The 9,272-nt window shown below is 42.3% G+C and overlaps 1 protein-coding gene across 4 annotated transcripts in view; it reads right to left on the bottom strand.

Annotated features, from left to right (window-relative positions):
- The window catches only part of KIAA2012 (KIAA2012 ortholog), a 118,530-nt gene that overhangs the window by 9,499 nt on the left and 99,759 nt on the right, over nucleotides 1-9,272 (bottom strand). For 3 of the 4 annotated variants that reach the window (XM_037523849.2, XM_037523850.2, XM_037523851.2), the window contains 4 exons: nucleotides 6,501-6,691; nucleotides 5,762-5,934; nucleotides 4,778-4,997; nucleotides 2,796-2,954 (listed from right to left, as the gene is read on the bottom strand). In XM_037523849.2, coding sequence (XP_037379746.1) covers nucleotides 2,816-2,954; nucleotides 4,778-4,997; nucleotides 5,762-5,934; nucleotides 6,501-6,691 — 723 coding nt within the window. In that variant the 3' untranslated portion in view covers nucleotides 2,796-2,815. Of the gene's footprint in view, nucleotides 1-2,795; nucleotides 2,955-3,538; nucleotides 3,633-4,777; nucleotides 4,998-5,761; nucleotides 5,935-6,500; nucleotides 6,692-9,272 lie in introns of those variants that run through there. The other variant, XM_054699993.1, reaches the window with a different exon arrangement.

Raw genomic sequence — 9,272 nt, 5'->3', positions numbered from 1 at the left:
CTCTCAAATAAATCTCAAACATTTTATAAGCTGTTACAGCTTACATACCCTATTCAAATCACCTATTTAAAGATAATTGGCTTGCCTTATGAATTCCTGTATCTAACCCTAATTGAAAAATTATTTGTATAGTACAATTATAGTCTAGGTAAATTAGTGTTTTTAGGCTATCCCTAGCTTTATCATTATATTGTGACTAGGAAGTAGCCCCATTACTAGGAATTCCTCATTGAGTTGCATGTTTCTGTCAGGACTGAGTAACAAATCTGATTGGCTATTTGAGTTATTTGAATACATAAATATGTAGTTTGGTATCTTCATTGTTTGTATCTCTGAATGTTGTGAAGGCACTCAGCATTTAGGTGGAGCTTAGTTACTGGGGAATTTTCTTAGTTTATTGAATTCTGTGTTGCACTATGGCTTTTAAATGTGTTTATCTGGTGTAGTGCTGATAAAATAGGCATTTCACAGCAACAGTTTAATAGAATATCAGATTTGGAAAGGACCTGGAATAACACTTAGTGTAGCCACTCTACCGGTGTTTGCACATCCTGCATTTGTAAGAGAAGGGCGGAGATAAAGTCAGTAATGGTAATTTCCCCCACAAGGGTGTCTTTCTTGAGTGTTCTTCTGTTCCTGGTTGAATTATTTGAGATGTTCCTTTCACATCTGATTAAACATTACTGACTGAATGAATGTGCAAATAGGGTTGTTACAAGCTTGGGAAAACATTTAAATTCACTATGTTAGCCAGTGTTTTGACCTTTTTGCTTTCTAATGTGACATAAAGCAAAAAGTTAAAAATAAGCATAAAATCTAGTAAGTCCAATAACAGCAATATAAAATAAAAATTCAGCTTGACTTCTGAATTGTAGAGGGACATTTCCTGTAGAAAGTATCAGAGCCCACCTTAAAATGTGCTGATAGCACTTATATTAGCCTACAGTTGGGCACAATCATCTAAAAATATTTTGTAATAAAGTATTGAATATCTCATATAATGAAGAGAGCTTAGAAGCATTAATGGGGGCCTCCCTGGTGGCGCAGGGGGATAAGTGTCAGCACTCTGAAGCTATATGCAGCCTTTGCAGCACAAGTTTAATCCCTAGCCAGCCAGGGAGTTACCCACATGGTGCAGCAGGCTTCTCGTCTCCCCCAGTGCTCCCCTCAGCAGTATATTTCGGTCAATCTGCCTGTTCTGTCTCTGGTGAATCCTCTCACCTCCCCACACCTCTGACTTGTACCCCAGCTCTTGTATGCATAAATATATAAATCTTTTTTTAAAAAAGTATTAATGGGAAGTTTGAGGGAATCTGCAAATATTTCTTAGAGCTGGTATAGAGGGAAGTAGTAGGGTTAAAGGAAACTTGTGGGAAAATACTGCTTGCTTTAACATTCTTTTATGTATCTTGTTTGTGAAAGTGCTCTAATTTCTAGTGATCATTCTATGGTAGTTACTAAGTATTGAAAAAGAAGTTAAAGACATTAATCAAGGCCTTGATAGAGTTAATATGACTAAAATTAGGAAAATTTTGTGAGTGGTTGGTTCTTTTTTTTTTTTTAAAGATTTATTTATTTATACAAGCACTGGGTACAGTGAGAAGCGCGGGAGGAGGAGAGAATTCACCAGAGCCAAAGTGGGGAACAGAACAGACAGACTGATGAAATACACTGCTGAGGGGAGCAGCGGGCAGCAGGAGAGGTCTGCGTGCCATGTGGGACCCTCGCCTGCGACCGGGGATCGAACTAGTGCTGCAGAGGCTGTGGGCAGCTTCGCAACCCAGCGCTCAATCGCTGCGCCACCGGGGAGGCCCAAGTGGTTGGTTCTTAAAGACATAGGGACAAAACCTCAAGTTTTAATTTTCAGGGCTCTTAGCATGGTCCAGTAGAACTTTCTGTGATGACAAAAATACTCTCTTTGTTGTCTAATATGGTAGCTAGTAGCCACATACGGCTGCTGAACACTTGAAATGTGGCTAGTGTGATTGGAGAATTGACTTTAACTTAAATAGCTACATGTGGTTTCTTAATGGACAGTACAGCTCTCAATGTTGAGGACAGCCCAATTTGCTCAAATGAACTATTTATTAAGATTTTATTTTTGCGTAGGAGAGGTGGGGTGTAGGCCAGAGGTGTGGGAGGTGAGAGGATTCACCAGAGACAGAGTGGGGAGCAGAACAGGTGGATTGACTGAAATACTTTGCTGAGGGGAGCAGCGGGTGAGACAGGAGAGGCCTGCTGTGCCCTATGTGGGTAGTTCCCTGGCCAGGGATTGAACTCAGGCTGTTGTAGGGCCCTCGCCTTCTGAGACTTAACCAGGGAGGCTCTGAACATTTAAATAGACATTAAAATTTAGATTCTTAGGAAGAAATGGATGCCATTTTGCCTTATACAGATAAAATTATTTGAATGTATGCATTAGCTTCTTTTAGCTAGTTCATAATTATTTGCTTTACAGAATGTTCATGTACCTGCAATTCTTTAAGATGTTGACTGAATGAAATACTTTGACTATCCTAAGACCATATGTAGTGTTTTAGTAACTGCAGTTAAACTGGAATTTAAACTGAAATTATGGGCAGTTTTAGGCACCAGTGTGTGGTTCCAGAGGACAGAAAGAAGTTAGGTGGGTGAAATGTTTACTTGGGCTACATCAAGTATGTAATGGTGGGGAGGGATGGTGGGAATGGAGCTCCCAGTGAAGTTAGGTGTGGGTTGAGGTATACCAGATGAAGTGGAATTGGACTTGGTATGAAACTTAGGAGGTTTCTCTTTGTCACCACATCACAACTTACTTTTTAGTTATCTTCTATCCTTAAGGTCTGGGTATTTGCAGTAACTGGAAATAAGAGTAGACCCATGATCTGGAAATATTGTGTGTCCACTGCAGGCCACTGGCTTCCTTAAGGAGTTCTTGCTGGAAATGAAGACGTTTCTTCAAAGCAGATTTTTGCCTAAGGAGACAACCCCACCCCCAATCCCAATACTTGATTAAGCATTCCAGAAATTGCCCTTATAAGCAAACAGGCCATCAGATAGACTTGGGACTATTGATAATGCATTTCAATGATCACACTCTGTTTACTTAGTGACTTTATATACAAAGTTTAGAGTATGAGCCTCCTAGGAAAGGTGTAACTCAGATCTTAAATTCAAGTTGCTGGAAAAGTGACTCCCTTGTTTTAGAGATGAGGAAACAAGGTGGAGAAATTAGAGTATCTGAGTCAATGCCATATAAGTGAGATGAACTAACGTCATTTGGCCTCAAATTTTTCTAACCCCTGGTACAGTGAGGTTCTGCTTTTCATACACTCCTTTACTTGGGTTTCATACACTCCTTTACTTGGATTAACCTTACAAAATTGCCTAGCTTATTCTCAATAAAGCTTGTCAGTTTTCTTTTAATGGGAAATTGGAACTCTAACAGCTTGCTATTATTCTCAATACTTATTAACCCATCCTTACTGCTATAATACATGGGATACATTATTTTGAAATAGAATCAAGACTTGCCTAATTATCTGGTTTGTAATTCACATGGCATCTGAGGGAAGTCCAGAAGAGAAACAACTCAAGTTTAAGTGGATAACCTTGAAATAGAATTGTTCTGGCTGCTTTCTCTTTCTGGTCTCCTAAAAAGTATTAACTTAGATTCAGCTTAACTTGTGAAAAATACATTTCAAAATATATTTCTTAATTAAACTATTACTTAAGATTGCAATCACATAGTTTTCTAGTTTGTGCTCCTTTACCCTTCAATTTTGATGGTTCTAAAGGAGGATGACTTTTTTACTTTCATTAAGGAGGGGAAATCCATGATGACTAAAGGAACTAAGTTCTAAGAGCTGATAATAGTCAATCATCAAAAATGCAATCATCATTACTATTGTAAGTGTGTGAAAAGGGAAAATGCCATTGACCCCTGATAACTGATTCTGTGCTATTTCTCCTGACAACGCTCACACTAGATCAGGTCTTAGTCTACTTCTCTGACCTAGCTGGAAGTATTTGTATCTTGTTCACTTGTAAACTTCATGGGGCTACTTACTGAACAGGGTAGCTCCAGCCATACTGATTTTCTTTTAGTCCAGCATTCATTCCTTTCTTTGAACCTTTGAACTTACTGTTATCTGCTGGAATATTTTCTCCCAAAATTCACCGTAAATATCACTTCTCAGAAATCTTGCCCTGGTTAGTCAATCTAAACTGAGCCTTCTGCAATCCTTTCACATTAATTTTTTTTTCTCTGTATTGTCAATTTTTTTTTAAAGCTGTTTATACTTTAGAATCTGTCGCATCTCTTCCCCATCCCATGTGAATCCCATAGTGGAACAGACATTTGTCTTCCTTACTTCTGAATTCCAGTGTGCAGAATGGTGTTTGGCATGTAATAGATATCCAGTAAATGTGTGAGAAAGCCAGTGGTTCAGAATCAGGATCTTAAGGGTGGTCTTGGCACTGCTCCTGACTCACAGTTTGACCCTGCTCGAGACCCTTCCCCCTGTTTGGAACTCATCTTTCTCATCTGTACGCCTGAGGACTGAGACAGACGATCTCGAGACCCCATTTCAACTTAAGTACAGATTCCTTAAGACTTGGAAAAAATTCTGATACTTGTAGCGAGACAATCTTTTTCTTCCAAACTGTGCTTATGAAGGTGTGGAAAAACTTTAGTTGTCCAAAGGCAGTGCAAAGCTAGTCCTAGTACTATGACCAGATGCTCAAATTCCTGAACAATCCCCCTATGGCAACTGTTGCCCACATGGGTATCCAGTACCTGGCTTGCTCCTGGGCTTGTTTCATGGCTTCCTCCAGAGCAAGCCTTATGGCTTCCTCCTCCTTTTGCCTTCTCTCCTCTGCTTCCAGCCGAGCCTTCTCTTCCGCTTCCTGTTTCCTCCGTTGGTACTCCAGCCGTTCTTCTTCAGCCATTTCCATCAGGCGTTTTTGTTCTTCTGCTAACTGCATTTCCAATTCCTTCTGTCTTTGCCTCTCTTCCTCTGTAGAATAGAAAAGCCCGGTGGACTCAGCAGGAGTCTCATTGTCAGAGAAAACAATTTTTTGACCATGTAATGTTTGTGATTCCCATGAGAAATTCTGCAGTTTACCTGTCAGTAAGCTGCTGGATCCTCTGTTGAGATTACTTTAGAGTTAATTTACTAATTTGAGTTCTTTTTCAAGTACCTACTGTGTGCAGTACCCTGTGCAATTAATACAAATTCTTGAATTTGCCAGTGTCTCATGTGCTCTTGGAGTGGTATGGAGGTGGGTTGAGGAGGAGTGTCAGAGGCTGGGTCTGGAGAAACTTAGTTCTCTGGACTGACCAATCTAAAAAGTGTCATCTGCTGAAATTCCTGCTGCTTCCTCAAAAGTAAGGTATAGGGATTCCACACATCAGCACCTGCAAGACTGCTCAAGCTATCCAGATGCTGTTTCTCTCTGCTAGGGGAGGAAGCAAGGGGCAGGACTATGCAGCTAGTTTAGGAAGCTGCTGTGCATACGGAAAGGGAGGGGCAGAATCCCCATTCAGGAGATGAATAAATTGGGAGTGGGACCCAGGACTTTCCACAGTGACTTTTATTTTGATCTCTCTAACTGATTATAGTCACACATGTTAATCATCTTGGAAAAAAGGTTTATATACTTAGGAATGCTTCACATAATAAAGATAGGAATAACGGGGGAGTCGAATACCCACAGTGCGATAAAAATATGTCAGCCCCAGATAGACTAGAGATGCAGAGAGCATCAAAATCTCCCTCACCAGCCCTCTTGGCTTCTTCCTGCTGCTTTTTTTTCTGCAGTTCTTGCAGTTTTCTCCGGAATTCCTCCTGTTGCTGCCAGGCTCTCTCCTGGGCCACTTGTAGTTGGAGCCTCTGCCTTCTCTCCTCCTCCTCCTTGCGCTGCCGTTCTTCCTCAAGTCTCTGTTTCATCAAGCTGAGAAAACAGTGATGATCAGGAAAATGGCAGAAAGCACTGGGGCATCATTGGGAGACAAGCCAGTGGACAGTGCCCTATGGAGGTTATGCAGCCCACAGGCCACAGGGACAATCTCATTTGGAGGAGAACAACATGGCCTGGAACTAGAAGCTTAGAAGTTTTACACACAGCTTTGAGTTCAGGGAGATTCCCAGAGTTTCATTTTCCATTCTTATAAAACGGATTTTGAAACTCCCATCTCATAGGATTGTGATGATTAAATGAATCAAGGCCTTTGAAGGGGTTATACAGAGGTGACAGGAGCTGAACATAAGTTCGATGGGCTACATCTAAAGTCTTCCCAAGATTCCATGAATAACTATGTGGAGTAACCCCCCCTCCCCCAACAGACAAAACATATTTTATCTTTGGTGCAAGTTGTTCCTAGGATAACTAAATATAGAGAAAAACGAGACTTGCCATTTAATTTAGGACATGAACCTCAGATCCAAACTTTCCCCTTGGATCTGACTTTTCCTTCTGCTTCCTAACATGACCGTGTCCTTTGTGCCTGCTCCACCCACCGGATCTCTTCTCTGCGTCTCTGCTGCTCCAGCTCCAGCTCCTCCTTCATCTTCTCTGCCCTTTCCAGTTGCTCCTGCTGGAGTCGCCTCTGCTCTTCTTGTTCCCTTCTCTTCCTCTCCACCTCCAACCGTCTCATCTCAGCCCTCTCTCTCCGTAACCTGTCCTGGTGCTCCCTCTTGGCGAGGAGGGCCTAAGCAAGCAGAGGACAGGGAGAGTGTAGTGATCACCCATAAGCATGTCTCAGAATGCGCCCTTTTTCCTCCCCAGACTGTTGTCTCCAATCAGAGGTGGAAGTGGTTTCCACATTCTGACTAATCTGCATCAACTCTTCTACCAGGGGCCAGCCTGGGTTCTGGACCTTGTGTCTCTCTTCTTAGGATTTGGTGATCACAGTTGAATTTCTCTTACATTTCCTTCCTCTTGGGGCTGTTACTAGGATTAGTTGTTAATATGAAAATATGATCATAATTGTGACTAGAGTTCTCAATCCTAGCTGTACTTTCAGTTTACACAAGGAGCTTTTAAAAATTGCTGGAGGCCAGTGCATAAAGACAAATGAAAGGAGACTAGTTTTAAGTCTCCTGGGGTGATTCTAATGTGAAGCCAGGGCTGGGAACCATGTGTTCTACATAAAGGCTATTTTGTCAGAGATAGTCTTAGGTATCGGTATATTGGACTTGCGTTTATTCTCTACAAACCCACTTATTCCATGAAAAGTTCTTGGTTTATGTGAGAAATGTCATAGTTTTCTTCTCCCTGGTGCCCCCTCCTTTGTCAGAAATATGCCCATGGGGAGAGACTTGAAAGGCAACTCTTCATGTGTACCCAACTCAGGGGAAAACTTCCTTTTTTTTCTTTTTAGCATTTGCAGAAGCAACATGGTGCTATGGATGGACAATAAATCTAAAAAAAATTTGATAACCTAGTGGGCTCAGAAAAGTTTTGCACACAGGTTAAATTGTTCATCTATTATGTAAAGCAGAAGTCCATAATCTATACAGCTAGGAGAATGGAGAACTAAAAAGGGAAATTCTTTCTGAAATCCTTTTATGGAGGACTATGGGTTAGAAAATAAATATATAATTATTTAAAATAGTGACGAGAACTCTGGTTTTGGAGTCAAAAGCCTGGGTTTAGGGCCTCCCCGGTGGCGCAGCGGTTGAGCGCTGGGTTGCGAAGCTGCCCGCGGCCTCTGCGGCGCCGGTTCGATCCCCGGCTGCTCCCCGGCCACCAGAGGAGGGTCCCACATGGCGCGCAGACCTCTCCTGCCGGCCCGCTGCTCCCCTCAGCAGTGTACTTCGTCAGTCTGCCTGCTCTGCTCCCCGCTCTGGCTCTGGTGAATTCTCTCACCCTCCCGCGCTTCTGACTGTACCCAGTGCTTGTATAAACAAAACAAACAAACAAACCAGCAAAACAAATAAATAAAGCATGCCTCTAAAAAAAAAAAAAAAAAAAAAAAGCCTGGGTTTAAGTCTTGGCTCTAGCACTCAATGGTTGTGTAACTTCTGGCAACAGACATTTAAGCCTCAATTTCTAGGTCTAAAATGGGACTAATCACCCTTGGCTCTCAAGTGTTAACTATAAATGAGATTCAGCAGAGTTGTCCCACACACATGTATTACTTAGGTCATTCTAACCACAGGCTTGGCTATGGGTGTGCTTATAGTGCTTAAAAATACCTTTTATTTTTTTATACAAGAGAAGAAATGGTAGAAGAAATAACAATCTATTCCAGTAAAATTGTGATTATCAGTAGAAGAAATGGTGAACTATACCAATATCAGAAGAAAAATTGACAGTATTGGTCTTATTGAGAGATGTAGCTGTATGGCTTTATATTTGGTTGATTACAGGAATTTTCAAGCACTATTTCCCTAGATTTTCTCTTATATACTTGACATTAGAATCACATTCCCATGGGATACCATGACTTACATATAGAAGCACTATGTGAAGCAGATGTGTGTGTCTAAGTTGCCTATGGCCCAGAAAAGTAAGTTAGGAGAGGCAGACTTTCCATAGCCTTTGAGAGGAAACAATGCATGAGCTACAGGCCAAGATAAGGATATGTGCTTGGCTCTGCTGGCCTGTATTCAGCCTTCCCTGCAACAATGAGGATACTGTACTTATTCCTGCTCTTTATTTGTTTCTTTTTTTTTTTTTTTTAAAGAGGCAGGTATTTTATTTATTTGTTTGTTTGTTTGTTTATACATGCACTGGGTACAGTCAGAAGCAAGGGAGGGTGAGAGAATTCACCAGAACCAGAGCAGGGAGCAGAGCAGGCAGAACACTGCTGAGGGGAGCAGCGGGCGGCAGGAGAGGTCTGCGCGCCATGTGGGACCCTCCTCCGGTGGCAGGGGAGCACCCAGGGATCGAACCAGCACCGCAGAGGCCGCGGGCAGCTTCACAACCCAGCGCTCAACCGCTGTGCCACCGGGGAGGCCCTATTCCTGCTCTTTAAAGGGGTGGCTACAAGGCTCTGGCCAGTTGGGGAGCTTTGCAGAATGCATCATTTTAGAAGGCTTTGCTACCTTTTGTCTTCAATCAGGTCTGACTTCTTAAAGGACCAGAAGCTACCAAAGTAGAACAAACAGGGCCTCCCTGGTGGCAGAGGGGTTAAAGACAGTGCTATCAAGCTATCGCCAGCCACTGCAGCACGACTTCAATCCCTGGCCGGCCAGGGACCAACATGGTGCAGCAGACCTCTCCTGCCTTGCCTGTTGCTCCCCTCAGTATTTCAGTCAGTCTGCTTGCTCTGTTCCCTACTCTCT

This window comes from Talpa occidentalis, unplaced genomic scaffold, assembly GCF_014898055.3.
Source record: "Talpa occidentalis isolate TD23 unplaced genomic scaffold, MPIMG_talOcc4v2.1 talOcc4.3, whole genome shotgun sequence".
Taxonomy (NCBI): Eukaryota; Metazoa; Chordata; class Mammalia; order Eulipotyphla; family Talpidae; genus Talpa; species Talpa occidentalis.
This window is presented reverse-complemented; position numbering and strand designations above follow the sequence as displayed.